This window comes from Rhinatrema bivittatum, chromosome 3, assembly GCF_901001135.1.
Source record: "Rhinatrema bivittatum chromosome 3, aRhiBiv1.1, whole genome shotgun sequence".
Taxonomy (NCBI): domain Eukaryota; kingdom Metazoa; phylum Chordata; class Amphibia; order Gymnophiona; family Rhinatrematidae; genus Rhinatrema; species Rhinatrema bivittatum.
Window position 1 is genome coordinate 219,296,298 of NC_042617.1, and position 20,435 is coordinate 219,316,732.

Genomic DNA, 20,435 nt, shown 5'->3' on the forward strand with positions numbered 1-20,435 from the left:
GCCCAGCTGCCTGTATACATGGGTTTCACCGATTCAAGGTAAGCCATGTCATCTATTTCCATAAGAGCGTACACTCTACCAGATGTCAGCGCCTTCCGGTTGGGAATGCTGGCGGTCTCCAGCTACTATCAATCGGTCAGGGGAATCCTCTTTTCACTGAGCGTCAGTACACATATCCATAACAGCTTTTGCAAGGAAGATTACTGAGTTGCTACGCTTCCTGTGGGGATATATATACCCCCGTGCTGACGTCAGATCCATCTCCAACTGCTAGCACGCGGATACTATCCCATTCGTTCTGAGTCCATCTGTCTACACTAAGGAAAAGGAGATTATCAGGTAGTTTTTGGATATCTACATGTGGTATTGTTGAGTAGAAAGAGTGATTTAGGTATTACATCATAATATGATTTAAGGGTGATACAATACCATTATGGGGATATTTGCATAAGAATTCGAATACAAAGTGGTGTTTTCCAACATAAAAGACCAACAATAATAACAGACAATTGGGAATGTAAAAGAAGTTAAGGGACAGATTGAGGTGAGAAGTAGAATAGAGTTGAGGGCTATTAATAGTCGGGTTCAGGTTGATAAGTGTGTGGGAAATTGTTAAGATGTTTATATGAAGTAGCAAACAATATACCAACATTAGGGATTGATACATATGATTGGTTTTATGTAAAAAATTGAAAAAATTAATGTCTTATTGTATTTCTAATAAATAAATTGATTTTAATATAAGACGAGATTTCTGGAATGGTTAATCTATAAGCAATAGTGCTTTTTTTCTTTTTCCCCAATTATTTATAATTGGGAGATTTTTTTGTATGTAATACGAGAAAGCACAAGTGAAACATATACATTGCCTTTATTTTTGATTGATATATATATATATGCATACCTTTGAGAAGTAAATGAAATATACCATAAGAAGGGTTGTCACACAATTGTGGTATCTAAGTTTTCACCATCAGAGAATCAATTTAAAGACTTTCAAAATCAATTCAAACATATTTGTAGTTTTATTCAGGATAAAAGCTAAACTTGCTATATTTATTTTTTAAATATTTGCTTACTATGTAGCAGGTAGCAATTTGTATCCTCAAATAATTAGTATTGATGAATTAAAATTGACTTTCTCTTGCAGTCCTCCTTGCTTACCCAGTTTCAGAATCTGAAGTCTCTTATTTGTGCTGTCTGTATATCAAGAAGCAGAACCATTGAGAGCAAGCCTCGAGGGAGCACGTTCATTCCAGGTTAGTGACGTTCTATTGGCCTTTATTCGTTTTGGAGAAAACCGGAGTCTTAAGTTATCCAACATAAGAGCAAGAGTAAGATAATGTAGGGCATGATCACACAGAAAGGACCTACTTGCTCACCTACATTTTTTGGTCCTTCAAAAGGGATTACATCCGACTTGGGTTCCATCTTGGATTCCATCTCAGGTTAGAAAACACTTCCATGTTAACACTAAGCACAGATCTGTCATTATGGTTCGTTTTAGGAGCAATATACTACCAGTTTTCTCTTTCTTTTAATCAAGGAGTGCCCACTATCTCCTTTTCACTTGGTGAGATTCTTTTTTAAACATATAGTTATGTTCCAAATCAAGAACATAAATGTAGATTGTATTGTATTTGAAAGTTGGAGTATTTTTTTGCTACTATTAACATTTTATATTCTGTGGACTTTCACTTGGACAATCTGCATTTTCTCAAACCTCTGATTTTCTTGATTTGGAATTTTGGTGTGGTTTTTTTCTACCTACTTTGTTGTTCAAACAAATGGTAATGGAACCCACGAGAGAAGGAGCTATACTCGACTTAGTGCTCACTAATGGAGATAATGTCTCAGATGTCCAGGTGGGTGCCCACCTCAGCACCAGTGATCATCAAACGGTATGGTTTAATATCACAAAAAGGACACGGAAAAGAAACACAAAAACCCAAGTTTTGCTGTTCAAAAACACAGACTTTGATGAAATGGGGAAGTACCTGGAGGAAAAACTAAAAGGCTGGGAGAAAGAGAGAGATGTGGATCAACAGTGGACCAATCTAAAAGGAGCAATTACCAAGGCAACTAATCTATATGTTAGAAAAGAAAAGCAAAAGAAAAATGAAACCTATCTGGTTCTCAAAGGAGGTGGCTGACAAAATAAAGGCTAAAAGAACAGCGTTCAAGAAATATAAAAGATCCCAAAAGGAGGAGCACAAAGAAGAATATATGGTAGAACTGAGGGAGACAAAGAAATTAATCAAGATGGCAAAATGTCAAGCGGAAGAGAGGATTGCCAAAGAGGTAAAGAATGGTAACAAAACATTTTTCAGATACATCAGTGAAAAGAGAAAAGTTCAAAGTGGTATATTGAAATTGAAAGGTGGAAAGGATCAATGTGTGGAGAGAGACGAAGAAATGGCAGAAATATTAAATGAATACTTCAGTTCTGTGTTCACTAAGGAGGACCCTGGAGAAGGACCGTCACTAGTTAACAAGAAACTGGAGGGGAATGGAGTAGATGTAACTCCATTTACAGTAGAAAATGTATGGGAAGAGCTGGTGAAACTGAAAGTGGACAAAGCCATGGGGCCTGATGAAGTTCATCCCTGAATACTGAGGGAGCTCAGAGATGTGCTGGCGGGTCCACTGTGTGACCTGTTCAATAGATCCCTAGAAACAGGAGTGGTGCCGAGTGATTGGAGGAGAGCGGTGGTGGTCCCGCTTCACAAGAGTGGGAACAGAGAAGAGGCTGGTAACTACAGACCGGTTAGCCTCACTTCGGTGGTGGGAAAAGTAATGGAGTCACTGTTGAAAGAGAGAATAGTGAACTATCTACAGTCGGGAGAATTACTGGACCAGAGGCAGCATGGATTCACCATTGGAAGATCCTGTCAGACAAATCTGATTGACTTTTTTGACTGGGTAACCAAGGAATTGGATCAAGGAAGAACACTCAATGTCATCTACTTGGATTTCAGCAAAGCTTTTGACACTGTCCCGCACAGGAGACTGGTGAATAAAATGAGAAGCTTAGGAGTGAGTGCCGAGGTGGTGGCCTGGATTGCAAACTGGTTGACGGACAGAAGACAATTGTGATGGTAAATGGAACTCTCTCTGAAGAGAGAGCGGTTTTAAGCGGTGTACCGCAGGGATCGGTGTTGGGACCGGTCCTTTTCAATATCTTTGTGAGCGACATTGCGGAAGGGATAGAAGGTAAGGTATGTCTTTTTGCGGATGACATTAAGATCTGCAACAGAGTGGACACGCCAGAAGGAGTGGAGAGAATGAGACGGGATTTAAGGAAGCTGGAAGAGTGGTCGAAGATATGGCAGCTGAGATTCAATGCCAAGAAATGCAGAGTCATGCATATGGGGAGTGGAAATCCGAATGAACTGTATTCAGTGGGGGGAGAAAGGCTGATGTGCACGGAGCAGGAGAGAGACCTTGGGTGATGGTGTCTAATGATCTGAAGTCGGCGAAACAATGTGACAAGGCGATAGCTAAAGCCAGAAGAATGCTGGGCTGCATAGAGAGAGGAATATCGAGCAGGAAAAGGGAAGTGATTATCCCCTTGTACAGGTCCTTGGTGAGACCTCACCTGGAGTATTGTGTTCAGTTCTGGAGACCGTATCTCCAAAGAGACAGAGACAAGATGGAGGCGGTCCAGAGAAGGGCGACCAAAAAGGTGGAAGGTCTTCATCAAATGACTTATGAGGAGAGATTGAAGAATCTAAATATGTACACCCTGGAGGAAAGGAGGAGCAGGGGTGATATGATACAGACTTTCAGATACTTGAAAGGTTTTAATGATCCAAAGTCAACAACAAACCTTTTCCGTAGGAAAAAAATCAGCAGAACCAGGGGTCACGATTTGAAGCTCCAGGGAGGAAGATTCAGAACCAATGTCAGGAAGTATTTCTTCACGGAGAAGGGTGGTAGATGCCTGGAATGCCCTTCCGGAGGAAGTAGTGATGACCAGAACTGTGAAGGACTTCAAAGGGGCGTGGGATAAACACTGTGGATCCATAAAGTCAAGAGGCCGTCAATGAAGAGTGGGTGGCTCGCCAGAATGACGGCTACTGCCTGGAGATAATACCCTTATTCAATAAACATACACATGGTTACTGTGACTCCAACATCGCTCTAAGCTTCAACAGCAAGAGGAAATGTGGAAAAAAGGATTTGCACTCACAAAGCGGGGAGTAGCTGGCTTGTTACGGCGGTTACTACCCCAAACCCAATAAGCCTGATACTTCACTTTCAATGCATATCCAGCATAGCTCTCTGCTTCAACGGCAGGGGAGAAGAAAAACTGATACTTCACGCATATCCAGCATAGCTCTCTGCTTCAACGGCAGGGGAGAAGAAAAACTGATACTTCACGCATATCCAGCATAGCTCTCTGCTTCAACGGCAGGAGAGAAGAAAAACTAATACTTCACGCATATCCAGCATTGCTCTCTGCTTCAACGGCAGGAGAGAAGAAAAACTGATACTTCACGCATATCCAGCATAGCTCTCTGCTTCAACGGCAGGGAAGAAGAAAAACTGATACTTCACGCATATCCAGCATAGCTCTCTGCTTCAATGGCAGGGGAGAAGAAAAACAACCAATAAGGGCTGAATAACATAGTCTGGATAAAACAAATAAGCATGGGTGTAGCTTGCTTATTGCGGCGGTTACTACCCCTAACTAATCAAGTTTGATATTTCACTTGGATGCAGCTCCATCACTGCTCTCTACATTAATGGTGGGGGTGGAAGGGAAATAGAACCAAAGAGCTAAGAGAAACAGATAAGTATGAGAAAAAAAATGTGTGAAGCTTGCTGGGCAGACTGGATGGGCCGTTTGGTCTTCTTCTGCCGTCATTTCTATGTTTCTATGTTAATGTAAATGCTATGCATCACTAATGATTTGAGCAAGGTAGGACCTTTTATATGTGTACAGTAAACATGTTGATGGGGAAAAATAATTTACAGTTTTCATGTGTACACTGCCCAAAGCTGTTTTTGTATTGCAGAATTTGTAATATGGCTGACATAGCTTTAAAAGAGAGATTTTCACACATTGGAGCAAACTTTGACAAAAGAAGGTGCCAATCACTTTCTTTTCCTTTCACTGTGACTATAAACATTTGTAGTTGAAACAAGGAGGAGTTTTACTGCTGTTCTTTTATTATTTTATCCATAACTGTTGCTAAAATGTGTTTTGACTGGTTTGACTCTTGTTATTTTGGATGGATGCAATCTGTTTCAGAAAAAGATGGATTATGTGTAATTGCTTATCAGCTATATATTCTTGCAATTAAGAATAAAATGAACAGTTTGACCTGTTCTAACATTCTTGCAGTTGGTATGCAGATGCCTAAAGCATGCCTGACCCCTAACAGAGCCCTATTTTCCCTTAAAATGCCTCTTTCCCAGAGTTTCCCCTATTTGCTTTGAACGAAAATGTAGAGGTGAAATCCTGGGTTTGCCCATTAAAGGCAATTAAATCATAAATTAGCAACTTTACAGTTTTTATTTCTTTTCACAGCAGCCTTTGTAAAGTTAACAGGAAATTCTGGAAGGGCTGTAATGCATGGGCCTCCTGGCATTCTGGAATAATTTTACCCATAGGGTTGACTGGCTCACCTGGTGTATGATGAGCATGATCAAGGTCAGGGGCTGAAATCTGGGTATTTTCTAGATCTTCTCTTATTGGATTGCAATTTTCTATCAGGTTTATTTCTGTTTTCGTTTAGTTTCATTCAGTTTTATACAAATGAAAAAATCTGTATCCCAATCCAAAATAGAAAGGGAGTCAAATATAAACTCATATCACACCCCCAACTGCCAGTTGTCACATTCACAACATCAGTCCTCTGTTGTTTTTGAGTTGCCAAAGCTCCCACTCTCCCCATGGCTAGCTGTATTGGACTTTTGGTAGTAGGAAGGACATATGGGACAGAACCAGTCTTCAGCATTATTGGAGGTTTTTCTACAGCAACTCCTGCAGGTCTTGTTCTTCATTCACTTCCTTCAGCAAATATGAGCTGTAGATTAAAGTGCCTGATTTTGCTAATAGTTTGTGCTATTTTACATCTATGAGAAAAATGCTTTGTATTATACAGCTAGCACTTCCCAGTGGGGAGCATCAAAAACACCACTTACACTTCAACTCCCCTATTCATCTCTCAATGACCTTGGGAATACCAAAGTCTCTAGTAAAGGACCATTTTGGTGACCGACCTCCCCTTACAGTATGTTGTTTGATATAAATATATACACTGTTTATTTGTTTTAACAATGTTAGCACTAAATAGGTCAGTATTCCATAAGGTAGCAAGTGGACATGTTATCTGGCTAAAGTTAGTTGGAAGCATAAACTGTGAGTAGTTTATGCTTCCAGTGCTGCTTCTGACAGAAGCAGCGCTGAGAGCAGGTAATTTTGTATCTCACTTCTGGCAAGGAGTGTTTTGTTTTTTGGGGGGGTTTTTAGGTATGTGGGGCAGCCCCATTCAATTAAATAAAAACTGGGAAGGGGTGGGGGCAGGGGGCCCAACCTGTGAACCTGCCATACTTTTTATCTCATTTAGGTGTTTCAGGGATGGGTTGCACGGCCCAATAGGGCCATATATTACATTTGGTGAGGGGGGGAGGAAAAGAATCAGCTGCATACCCCTTTTATATATATTTTTTTTTTAACATTTTATTGTTACAACAGTGCTATTTAACTGGATATTTTTGAAGATATCCGTTTAAGTAGCTAGCTATCTGGCCACACAAAGCCGGGTAATGTAGCCAGTTATAGTTAAAAATCGGCTAAGTTAGCCAGATAACGTAACTCTTTCCTGAAACACCCCACAGTGGCGTTTTTAAAACCGAACAAGTGATTTAATATTCATAATCTTGCCATTTAGATAGATAACTGGTACGTTATCCATTTAAATGGCTTTGAATAATGATTTGTATAGTTCATTTCAAATGCTCAAAAGACATACCAATACACACATGGAAGCAAGTTCTCCAGCTGAAAAGTATTATGAAGGAGGAAATATTAAAAAATGTATAGAACACGAAAAGGTTAGAATCAGCATGGGATCAGAAGAGGCAGCTCCTGCTAAACCAGCGTTATTGGGTTGTTCATGCTTGTTAGCAGCAAACTTGAGAAATATGACTGATACCGTTTATTTAGATTCTTCTAAAGCTTTCAACATAGAGCAGATTTTCAGACTATGGATGAAGTCCTTTGTGAATAAGTTAAGAACTGGCTGAGTGAGAGGTAGCAATAAGTCATAACTAATGGCACTTGGAATAAGAGGGCAATAGTCCATTTGAAGAAATGGTGAAATTTAAGCATACCTGTTAATTTTCTTTAATTTCTGACAGTCTAGTCAAGAGGAATGAATTATCTTTGCTTGCCAGCAGATGGAGTCAGAAAATACAAGCCTTTACTGGCATCCCCTATATAGCTGGGTGTAGCAGGAGAGGCTATCATTTGTTCCTTGCCCAAGCCTTTGTCTAATCTACAAATATGTTTTGTCCCCATTTACCCTGAATAGCTAAAAAAAAAAAAAAAAAAAAATTAAAAATTATATATATATAGTCATCCAAGTGCCGTGAACAGACTCGCGTGTTCTTCCTTCTCTGGAGACTTTCTTCTCTCTTCCTCTGTATGTTGATACTAAGGGGCTTCCTAAATATTTCTGAAGAAGAACCAAACAAAAACTCAAGAAAAAGAAATTGAATACCTTAAATTTCACCTTCCTTATCATCCTGCCAGACCAGTCCAGACAAATGGGATGTACCTGAATAGTACCTAACCCAGGTAGAGTGAGGCCATCACAGTCTCCAGGACTCTTGTGCCAAATACTGAGTCCTTGCTGGAACATCTAACTTGTATTGCTTGACAAATGAATGTAAAGAAGTCCATCTGCCTGCCTTGCTTATGCCCTGTGGAGTGGCCAGTCTTGGTTCCACCCATGACAAGGCCTGTGCCGTCACAGAGTGCACACTCAGTCCCTCCAGGACTCTTCTGCCTGTTCAGATATAAGATGAGGATATTGCCTCCTTAATCTGCCTTAGGATGAATGCTTTTGAGGTTGCCTTCCCCTTTATCCAGCCTATGAAGAAGCCAAACAGCCTATCTGAGCTCCAGAAAGCATTTGTGACTTTTAGATACCTAAGCAGTGCCCTGAGCAGATCCAGAAATTGGAAAGTCTCCCTTGATTCTATATGCCCCTGTCTCCTGAATGTGAACAGTGATATCACCTAATTCAAATGGCACTATGACATAATTTTCAGTAAAAAGTAAGGCACTAGCCAAATGGTGACAAGGTCCTTTGAAAACATCAAATTCTTCTGACTGGCCTCTAAGAATACAACAAAAAGGGGAGCCTCTGTCCCACACCTCTGAAATTTTCTTGAGACCTGGCATCCAAATGAAAAGATAAACAATTGGCATTTTGACTCCTAAAGCAGCAACTACTCTGTTGCGAAACACCGGCCGCTGTCGGGTCAATTATTAGATAATGATCGGGTACAGATGGACATAACACATATACTTTAATACCAGCGAATATTTTTCTTACATCTCTGGTTGAAGCAGTTTTGGATGCTCTCATTAAAGCCTTAACAAACCGCAAATGATTAAAAGACTGGATGGCTCTGCATCTTGCACAGCATGTTATCAGGCTTGCTAATGCGGTTTTTTCATATTTTCAGTATAAATTGAGATTAAGGTGTTTAGCGCTGTTTAAAAATCTTCTGGCGGATTCCTTTTGTTACTTGCCTCTAAGAATACCATCTTAAGTGTTAGGTTCTTGTCTGACACCTTCCTCAATGGCTCAAAGGATGCTACTGCTAGGAATCTCAGCATTAACTTCAGATCCCAAGATGGGATCACCTGGCAGACTGAAGGCTGCACATGTTTCATCCCCTGAAAAACACGCTACATCTGGGTATGAGGCCAAGGGACCATCCCCAGCCTGCATCCTGTAGCATTACAGGGCTGCCACCTGTACCTTTAAAGAGTTTAGTGCTAAATCCTTCTCCAGACCAACCTGCAGAAATTCTAGGATTGAAGGCAGTTGAGCTTTGATGGAAGATATTCTCTTACTACGGCAATAGGCCCCAGAGATCTTCCATATCTGATGTATGCCAATGAAGTGGATCTCATCCTTGCCTTCAGCATCCATCCTGATTCACACTTCTGAATAGTCTGTTCGTCTCAGTCGCTTCCTTTCAATAGCCAGGTCGTAAGATAAAATGGTGCTGGATACTCCATTGTCACTGGACCCTGTCAAAGAAGTCCCTTATTCGAAGTAAGCGTGAGTCATGGTTCTTTCTTTAACCTGATCAGATATGCACTCTAGGGACATCTAGACCAGTTCTGAGCTAAAAGAATGACTTGCTTGGGTATGGGTTGTGATCCTATAGAGAATCAGCTCTATCATGGGAAAGGGAAGAAATACAAGACCCAAGATTGGGTCAAGGCATCAATAACTTTTGAGCCCCTCTCCCTTCACCAGTTGAAGAAATTTGCTGCCTTGGCATTTCAATAGTTTGCCATCAGGTCCAAGCAAGGAGGTCCCCTATCCGGACACAATCTGCATGAAAATCCATTCTGTTAATTCCCATTCCCCTGTGTCTAAACAGTGCCTGCTCAAGAATTCCACTCTTACACTGTCCATCCCTACTATATGCAAAACTGACAGTACCTTGACCTGCGCTTCTGCCCAGCTCATTAATGGACTTGGCTCCTGTGTCAGCCAAGGTCTCCTGGTACCTGCCTGCCTGTTCACTTAGGCTACTGCCGTGGTACTGTGTGACAGGATTCTTACGGCCCGCCTCTTCAATGTCATGTGGAAGTCTATCAGTTCCCATCTGATTACCCTGATCTCACAAGGCTTCCAAGATCAACCAGTGGCCCTGCACTACTTGACTCCTGCAGTAGGCCCCCACAGCCTACCAGGCTGGCATCTGTCACTACTGTGATCCAGTTTGGAGGGTCCAGATCTACTCATTTAGTTAGATTGGTCTCTTAACAGCCACCACTGCAGACAGTTCTTGGCCTCTCTTGGTATGGGGAGAGTGCATTTGTAGTCCTGCCTTTGAGGAAACTATCAAGGGAATTAGGATCTCTACATGGGGTGCATGTGGACCTTTGCCCAGGATATCATATCTGTGACTGCAGCCACTAACCCTAATGCCTGTAGATACAATTGTACTTGAGTCCTGAAGGTCAGCAGCTCCCTCTCCTGTGCCTACAGTTTGGTGATTCATAAGAAAATAAGAACATGCCATACTGGGTCAGACCAAGGGTCCATCAAGCCCAGCATCGTGTTTCCAACAGTGGCCAATCCAGGCCATAAGAACCTGGCAAGTACCGAAAAACTAAGTCTATTTCATGTTACCGTTGCTAGTAATAGCAGTGGCTATTTTCTAAGTCAACTTAATAGCAGGTAATGGACTTCTCCTCCAAGAACTTATCCAATCCTTTTTTAAACACAGCTACACTAACTGTACTAACCACATCCTCTGACAACAAATTCCAGAGTTTAATTGTGCATTGAGTGAAAAAGAACTTTCTCCGATTAGTTTTAAATGTGCCACATGCTAACTTCATGGAGTGCCCCCCAGTCTTTCTATTATCTGAAAGACTAAATAACCGATTCACATCTACCCAATCTAGACCTCTCATGATTTTAAACATCTCTATCATAGCCCCCCCTCAGCCGTCTCTTCTCCAAGCTGAAAAGTCCTAACCTTTCTAGTCTTTCCTCATAGGGGAGCTGTTCCATTCCCTTTATCATTTTGGTCGCCCTTCTCTGTAACTTCTCCATCGTAATTATATCTTTTTTGAGATGCGGCGACCAGAATTGTACACAGCATTCAAGGTGGGGTCTCACCATGGAGCGATACAGAGGCATTATGACATTTTCCGTTTTATTCACCATTCTCTTCCTAATAATTCCCAACATTCTGTTTGCTTTTTTGACTGCTGCAGCACACTGAACCGACAATTTCAATGTCTTATCCACTATGACACCTAGATCTCTTTCTTGGGTAGTAGTACCTAATATGGAACCTAACATTGTGTAACTATAGCATGGGTTATTTTTCCCTATATGCATCACCTTGCACTTATCCACATTAAATTTCATCTGCCATTTCGATGCCCAATTTTCCAGTCTCACAAGGTCTTCCTGCAATTTATCACAATCAGCTTGTGATTCTACTCTGAACAATTTTGTATCATCTGCAAATTTGATTACCTCACTCGTCGTATTTCTTTCCAGATCATTTATAAATATATTGAAAAGTAAGACTCCCAATACAGATCCCTGAGGCAATCCACTGCCCACTCCCTTCCACTGAGAAAATTGTCCTTTAATCCTGTCTTTTAGCCAGTTTGTAATCCACGAAAATACATCGCCACCTATACCATGACTTTTTACTTTTCCTAGAAGCCTCTCATGAGGAAGTTTATCAAACGCCTTCTGAAAATCCAAGTACACTACATCTACCGGTTCACCTTTATCCACATGTTTATTAACTTCTTCAAAACGTGAAGCAGATTTGTGAGGCAGGACTTGCCTTGGGTAAAGCCATGCTGACTTTGTTCCATTAAACCATGTCTTTCTATATATTCTGTGATTTGATTCTTAGAACACTTTCCACTATTTTTCCTGGCACTGAAGTCAGGCTAAACCGGTCTGTAGTTTCCCGGATCGCCCCTGGAGCCCTTTTTAAATATTGGGGTTACATTAGCTATCCTCCAGTCTTCAGGTACAATGGATGATTTTAATGATAGGTTACAAATATTTACTAATAGGTCTGAAATTTCATTTTTTAGTTCCTTCAGTACCCTGGTGTGTATACCATCCGGTCCAGGTAATTTACTACAGTTAATCAATCAGGCCTACCACATTTTCTAGGTTCACCGTGTGTGGTAAATTTTGAATGGAAGTATTGAGGCTTTTACCCTTAGCAGAATTTAAAACCAGGGAATCCTGCCTTGATAAAATATCCCACTTCCACTTCTATTTCCCTACCCTTTCTGCCTTGAGACAAAAAGTTTACTTTCAGAGGTGTGTTCGAATCTACCACAGAAATTTTTTATTAACCTTTAATTCTTGCAGCACATCATGCATAAATAAACCAGTCAGTTTATTGTAAAAATATTTTCTTTATTTCACAGATACAGAAAGGCATGAATAAATATCTCTAAATGACTAAGAATCACTTTTATGTTCAAATCTTAACTTTACCAGAGTATATCCTACAATCAATGCAAGAACCATTAATAAGGAAATTGAAATTATTAATATCAGATAAATGTCTATTAATGTCATCTTTTTAGAAATTAATACATTTCTAATACATCTGCCAATGTAGAAACAATAGCAATTTAAAGGTTCTCATATACTTGAATAAAAAATTATATTTACCAATTTCTGAAGCACCCCGCTCTGTGTCTCTCTCAATCACGTGCGAAGAAAGTCTAAGTAGCACCTCTCCTTTCTCCTCAAACTGCCACTGTTTTATACACTTAAGACCCTTTGATCCAGGGTCGCTGTTACACTTCCATCAACACATCTAAATTTTATTCTGTTTATAGCTTCGCCCATTTTTGATTTTTAATTGGATTTCTTTTGTAGTTCTAAGAGAAAATCTTTTTCACTCCCTTCTGTCACACTTAATTGGCTGGCCATCTGTTTTTAGGGTGGTCAATCATGCCACCTGCGTTAGGATGCTCAATGTCATAAAATGCAGGTGCTTTCTTACTTGAGATAAGAGAAAGTGGTAAACAACTGTACTCTCAAAGTCTGAAAGTGGGACAAAGGTGAAATCTTGAGGTTTTAAGTAGGGGAAAGGTGAAAGCTATGTGCTGAAGCTTTTTCAGCACAGCCATGACCAATGTCATGGCTTTTAAAAGTAAAGGCTTATGGGTATTAAATGCTAACATGTTTCTTTATGGCTAATTGATTACTGACTTCACTAAATATAAGTAATTATCAATAAAGCACAAAATATTAAGATATTTTCTGACACCCCCCCATGGAGTCAGTAAAACAAATACTAGACATAGCTAGATACATATAAATCAGTAAGGCACTAATAAGCCTGGGGGAAAATAATCACACAATAAACTACATATAATAAGTTGTGTCAGTGCTCAACATTGCATAGATACAAGTGAAAATCAAATGTAATAATACAAGTGTAATAAAAATTGGTTACATTACCAAATTGAATATAAAGAGATATGAGTTGACAAATCTGAGTTAGTTTCTAATAATAATAACCAGATATAAAGAGTTTCTCAATATTTCCTTATGGGAAATAGAGAACATTCATACCCAGGGAATGTAAATTTTAAATTTGAAGCTGCTCATCCAGTCAAGTAAGATGAGGGTTCATAATTAAAATAATCTCTATGGGTCAGAAATCTGTGATGTGTCATCACTGATTCCATCATGTGTAGGGATCTGTGGGCATTAAATGCCTATTATACTTACCAATTGACGAGTTACGATCCTGAAATGGCAAGGTGCATTTTGAATAAGACACATACCAGTCCAGTCAATAATAGACAGTTATTCACAGTTCTCAGTAGATCCAGCCGGATCAGACGTTTCAGATATCTGTGAAGTCAGTCTGACTAATTATAGATATTGGAATCTGTTTGCTCGCCTTCCACTGCTGGTCTAGTCGGAGCAGAATCTTGAGTAGGATTTGGTTGCTGATGTTGGAGAATGACTGATTGATCATCCTCAGAGGAGAGAGCTGCATTCAGCCAAAGCATAAAGTCTTGTCCTTCGTCTGTTAGAGAATTAGCCGGAGCAAGGTGTATTGGATCTAATTCTTCATCCGTCACAAAAGACGGTGGACTAGGTACTGGAAACCAATTCGAGCTTAACCCCGGGCTGGAGGCTCTTGAATTTCCATCTGAAGCAACAGGATTGGCATTTGATAGGCCATGTCCATATCCTAATTGATATTCTGCCAAAGAGTAGATATTGAAGTAGCAGGGCACAAGTTCCCAGGGAGCACACTGACAAATGTGAGCACTCAAGGTTCTTCGTAGTGCTTCACGAACAGATGCCAGTCTTCTTGGCCAAGTCCAGCAATAGGAATATTGTGGGAACTTAAATAAAATATCACAGTTTTTATGCAGATAATAAGGTGCACATGTATCAGGATTGTTTTCTGAATACATCCAGCTTCCATAATCAGCATACTCATTTATGAGATCAGGTCCCAGGCAGACAATCATCGCATTCTTCCTAGGATTAGCTGGAATATGTATCTTTGAGTTTACACCTGCCATTTCTGGTTCGCTGCTCTTTGTTCTAATTTCTCTTAAGACAGAAGAAAAGAACACCAATTATTACTACGATTCCCAAGATTAATGGGAATAAATTGATCCCTAAGTCATGAAGGAGTCCACCTGCCCCTTCCATTATGGTTTTAACTACACCAACAGCTGTTTTAGCTATTCCACCCACTAATCCAGAAAAAGCACGACCCAGGGCATTTGAAAATACCTCTGGCTTCAGTAGCTCGTCTAGGATCAGCTCCCATTCACTAGCTGTTAGTTCTATCATTCTCAGATGCTGTAAAAACTCATCCTCTGACATTAACCAAAGTGAAGACAAATTTCTTAATAATACATTTACATTTAAAACATGAGTCAATAACATTTTTAACTCAGTGAATTGTACTGGTTTAAATTCCATGTACTTTATTGTTTCAGTTAACCGGGCACTAAGTGTAGGATAAAACTCCCACGGTCCACACTTAATGACAGATAGTGCAGTAACTAAATACAATATTCCCGGTTGAAACCCACACTGTGCTTTGTTTGACCGAAGGATATAAGATCCATTGGGTAATTTCAAAAAAACTTCTACTAGAGGACCGGGATTCGGTTCTAGAGGACAATCAGCTTCTCCCTCTAGTGTGAGGCAAGTATTAGAGACCTGCACCAGGGAATTACACACAGTTACAGGAACTTTGTGACAACCTTGTGCTATGATCCAGTGATAACCAGCATTATTAATACACAAGTGGGTTGGTTCAAAGATTTTAATTGTTTTAATCCAGGTGTTGCTTCCATTTGAGCTTTCCAAGAACTGACCAAAGTTCTGGATTTCCCAGCAACGTTTATAGACCTGAGTAGTGATTGGGAGAAAGATACGTCTGACCCCTTGTACTAGGGTTGAACCTAAGGTTGCCCATGGTTCTTTTCCCATTTCATGTTTGCTGACCTGCAAAATAACTTGTGAAGCCTCAACATGGGCATACTGAATTTGCTCAGCTGTGAGGTTTATTTCCTCTAATATTTTTCCTAATTGAAGGTCTCCCCATTTGGGTTTTGGGGAAGTAAGACCATCAATAAAGTGAGTAAGCTGTTCTATTCTTGCTAGAACCTGTATTTTCTCATCAGTTGTGGATATGGCATCAATCCCTAACTGTAAGGTTTGAGCTAAGTAATCCCTTAATTGAAAAATACCTGCTCTTAGCTGATATTCATTGGATTGAATACCTTTTATAGCAGTTTTAATTCTATCATTAAGATTAAGGAATGTATTTTGAACCTCCTGTTTCAAAGCATTCCTGCGCTTTCTGTTGGCTGTTCTCATCACCCAAGCGGGCAAGGGAAATGAGTCATTCAGCCATTTTGTCTGTACAATTAAATCTAACACAGAAGTAACCTCAGTGTCATTTAACCCCTCAGCTAAACCCCTGATACAGGCAGCGGTCAAAGACCGGCCTAGCACAGGTGCATTTTGAAAAAAATTAGCCTCCTGAGTAAAGAAGGGTCCCCATACCCTATTAGAAAACCTTTTATTACAAAGATTAACCTGATATTGCCAACTAGGGCAACAAAAGCAATTCTTCTGGGTGGACGAGGAACGGGTACAAAAGAATGGATTATTCCCACACGCATTATTCCACAAAGATAAATTATAAAAAGAAATTCCACGCCAATGTGTAAAAGAGACAGGCAATTCATCACAAAAGACATGATAATGTGTACTATTTAAAAACAGAATTTCATAAGGTAGTCTACAAACATAAGACAGAGAGTCCTTAATCATTGGAAGGGGGAATCCTGTATCCTCTCCCCCCCATGTGGAATAATTAGCGTAAGAAAGTGTTACCTCAGGAAAGATGTCCATCCAGGAGAAAATGAGACCTTTAATCAAACCTGAAAATTCATAATTAGAGCCAGACAAGGAGTCCTCCAGAGGCACCTTCGAAAGGGGATTGATGCAGGCACAAGATCCATTATGAAAACAAGGACGAAGGGCAAACAGCCGCTGGAACTGTTCAGAAGCACCAATATGTGGTTGAGAGCAGTGCTGCAGTTTCCAGGATGGAGTTTCAAGGATCCCAGTAAGATTGACACTCACTGCTCTGAAACCCAGGAACAAGTTCTGATATCTAATCGAACAGAACTCTGCACGGAAGCCATCAAGAGGAGATTCCGAAGTGATGGAAGAAAGCTGCAGGGAGGAACGCTCCAGCTGCAGAAACAGAGCAACAAGTCTGGACTCTAGACCCGCAGGCAGGGACTCCGGAGAGATGCCTTGCCAAACCTGGTGAGTGTAAAACCTGAAAGGAACATCAATATGCAATAAAACAGGATCTTGCACCAGCCAGCCATGGTATGGAACAAGAATAACACCAGAAGGCAAAGGCACTGCCAGAAGAGACAAAGGCTCAGAAGGTGAGCGCTTACTGACATGTGAGTGTGAATAACGGAGCTCCTGTGAAGCTGCGGGAGAAAAGGTGGAATGCAGCTGGGTATTAGATAAGAGATAAAATAGTGAGATAGGAGATGCAATAATTAAAAGCACCCAGCAAGCAATAACATACTTACAATAAGGTCTGTAAAAAAGAAACACAGCATGCAAAAAGGTACTGATTGGGGAACAAACCATACAGCATGCAAGCAAAAGCTTCTGCTGGAAGCGGGTTAAACATGGAGGACGCTCAGATGCGGGACAAGCTACACTGAGAACGACCTGATCTTCCTGCTCCGGGGTAGGCACAGCCATGTCACCGCTGAGAATGACATCAATTGCTGGAGCAGTGGGAGCGCTGGGCAGCGGTAGATCCTCCTGACCCATTGGCATCAGCGGAAACTGCGGATGCAGCAGAGGCTGGGGGTTGAACCGAGGCTCTGGTACCGGAAAACCCCAATGTCTCGGATACCAACTTGACATCTCTAATGGACACAACTTTCCTATTCTTTGGATCCTCAGAGTCAGAAAGCAACAGTCCCGAGTCACCTAGAAGTTCTGTAACAATAAAGGGATTAGACCAGTATGGTTCTAAAGAGCCACGAACATGCGTTTTGCTCAAAACTACGGAACCAATCTGAAAAGGATTTGGACTCCGAGAGGCCTTGTCAGAAGTAACCATAGCTTCTGAGGAGGCCATATTTTCAAGCATAGAGAACCCAAAGAGAGACATAGCGGGAGCTTCATGATTGGCAGTTATGGTACTATTAATCCGGATTTGGATCTCCGGAAGATGAAGGTACCAATTACTGGGGTTAGATTGCAAAGCAAAAATTTGCAGACTACGCTTAACCTCACCATTAATCCTTTCAACCATTCCATTAGATTCTGGACGATGTGGGTAGGAGAATCGATGAGTAACGCTATGATCAGCACAAAAGGTCTCAACCTCAGCATTTTTAAAGGCTGGACCGCCGTCTGTGCAAAGAAACTGAAAAGGCAAAATACCAAAAACAATAGCCAGACGGTTAACAGTCACAATAGCAGTAATGCGTTTCTGTGCAAATAGAAACACAAAGCCAGTAAAGGAATCAAGTACAACCAAAATATGTCTGTAACCACGGGAAGAAGTAAGGGGACCAACATGATCCATATAGACCACCTGCCCTGGTCTAATTCCCCGTGGAAGTATCCCCTCAACATAAGGTTGTCCAGTCCGTTTGGGATTTGTGCGCTGACAATCCAAACAGTCACTGACCATTTTCTTTGCCTGACTTCTAGTCAAAACCCCATCTGAATGCTGGCACAAAGTAGCCGCATTCAAATGTAAGGAGCCATGCCTAGCAAGACGTGCCCTTACAGTTATCTCTTGCTGAGAGGCAGCCAATTTAGCTGCTTCATCTGCCAAAGAATTGTAACGAGAGTACCAGCCCACGGTCTGGTGAGCAGGCACATGCAAGACAAGCACCTGCACAGTAAGTTTCTGTGAAATAGAAAAAATTAATCTCCAGTGAGCTCTGTGTGCAATAGGCTTGCCTGTAACATCTAAAAAGTCACTGTTTTCCCACACTTTCATATGTGAATTAAACCCAGACACCACATATGTAGAATCAGAACAAACCATAACGGATCTTTCAGGATCCAAATTGGGCGTCTGCTCAATATGTGTCAAAGCCTTTTGAAAGGCAATCAGCTCCGCCTGCTGTGAACTCATATCACCTAATCGCCATGTATGTGTGGCAAAGACTTTCCACTGACCCCTTTTATTAGGAGTTAAAATAACATTAGCCGCACCAGCAAAAAATGCAGTAAGATAGTCACCCGAGGGTGTGGCAGAACCATCAGTAAAAATTACCAATTGAACCTTCTGATAAATAGGAGGAAGGAGCCTATCCGTCTCAGTAGTTAAGCAAAGATCCTCACAAGTTAAAATAATGTCAGAATCAGCCAAACCATTCTGATAATGGAATTGCACATCGTCTCTATATTGATCAGCACGCCATTGCACCCAGCGTGTGGAGAGAGCCCTACTCTCTGGGAGGGAATGGCGAGTGACAGCCTGTAACTGGGGAATCCCAGTATAACAATGAATAATCTTACCCTGAGCAAGAGCAGAGACTTTAGACAGGCAATATCTGACAGCCGTCAGTGTACGCTCCACAATATTAAATTTCCTCTCAGGCTGAGAGAAAGTATGTGTAATATAACATATGGGCTGAGATTCAGCATGGTTACTGATTGTAGCCAAGAAATGAGAATCAGAAACCTGCAACGTGACATCTAAATCTTTAGATGATTTACGGTGCGCCAAAGGGGCTGAAACTTTGACAGCCTCTTGCAGCGCTCTCAAACATTCAGAATGAACAGCAGTCCAATCACGTGCCACAACGGCATCTCCTTTAAGCAAATCATACAAGGGGGCTGCTAATGAGGCAAAACTAGGCACAGTTTTACGTGCAAAATTAAGTGTCCCCATGATTACTTGCAATTGGCGAGATGTCTTAGGCACCGGGAAGGATATAATCTTTTCTTGGAGGGTGGGGGCAAGGCTAGCACCTGCCACCCCGATTAAAAATCCCAGAAACTTAACTTCCTCAAAACCAATTCTGGCTTTGGCAAAATTAACTACAAAGCCTTCCTCACCCAGTACCTGTATTAGTTGAACTACAGAATCCCAAAGCACATCCAGCTTATCAGAAGCCAGATATATATCATCAACATAAGGAACAGCATTATCAATGTTATGTCGCTGAAGGAGTTCCTCAACGGCAGCAGAAAATAAAACAGGGGAATTTTTAAAACCCTGAGGGAGCCTGGTATACTGATACTGCTTACCCCTGAATGTGAATGCAGTGACAGGGGAAGTGCTAAGCGGAATACTCCAAAACCCATTAGCTAAATCCAAGGTGGCTTTCCACCTAGGTCGTGGCAAATTATCAATTGTAGATGCAGGATTCAAAGTCTGAGCCGCAACTGTCTCAGAAGAGGCGTTAAGTACCCTATAGTCAATGACCATACGAGTACTCCCATTTGGTTTGGGCACAGGAAGGAGGGGTGAATTAAATTCAGAATATTCCTCAATTAAAACACCCTGAGTAAGTTTCTGAGAAATAATAATATTTAAATCATTGTAGAATTTCTTATGGACAGGATACTGTTTTTGAGGACTGAAAGGCTTATTTAAAATTATCTCTATCGGCTTAGGGGTCTGCACTAAACCAGTGTGGGTATGATAGAGCTGAACGACTCCTAACTTAAGCCATTCAGTAAACAAATTCTGCAGCTCAGCCTCTCCAATGATGGATTTGAGCTGAGGAGAAAATGAAGCTTTTACAGCCTCAAAGCCATAAAGGGGGTCCTCCAACATCATAGAAGGCAAAACAGGCACAGCAGCCTGTGTGAAATAAATTGCAAAAGGATCCTCCTCATCAAATAAACATGCCACTTTTATGGTACGGGACCCTTTGAAGTAAGGGGAAAAGATTTCTACAGTCGCTAAGGGAGCTTGAGAATGCTTCCCTGCAAACATAGTAATTGTGACATTTTCATTTAAATATTGAATTGTATCCCATTCTCTAGTCAGGATATTAATTGTAGTACCTGAGTCCATCATGCCCACAAATAGATCACCCTGCTCCCTATTCTGGATCCACAGGGGGTTTAGACGTGGAGCCAGCATTGCCATGGAAAGTGGCT

General features: G+C 41.0%; 2 protein-coding genes across 2 annotated transcripts in view; one reads left to right on the forward strand and one right to left on the reverse strand.

Annotated features, from left to right (window-relative positions):
- Positions 1–20,435, forward strand: part of FAM120B (family with sequence similarity 120B) — a 406,519-nt gene that overhangs the window by 253,097 nt on the left and 132,987 nt on the right. The window contains 1 exon segment of the mRNA XM_029594202.1: positions 1,151–1,259. Coding sequence (XP_029450062.1) covers positions 1,151–1,259 — 109 coding nt within the window.
- On the reverse strand, positions 12,958–19,579 carry LOC115087263. The gene is made up of 2 exons (XM_029594203.1): positions 16,155–19,579; positions 12,958–14,348 (listed from the first exon to the last, which is right to left on the reverse strand). Exons 1-2 carry the CDS (start codon positions 17,220–17,222, stop codon positions 14,340–14,342), a joined length of 1,077 nt encoding a protein of 358 aa, XP_029450063.1. The 5' UTR covers positions 17,223–19,579; the 3' UTR covers positions 12,958–14,339.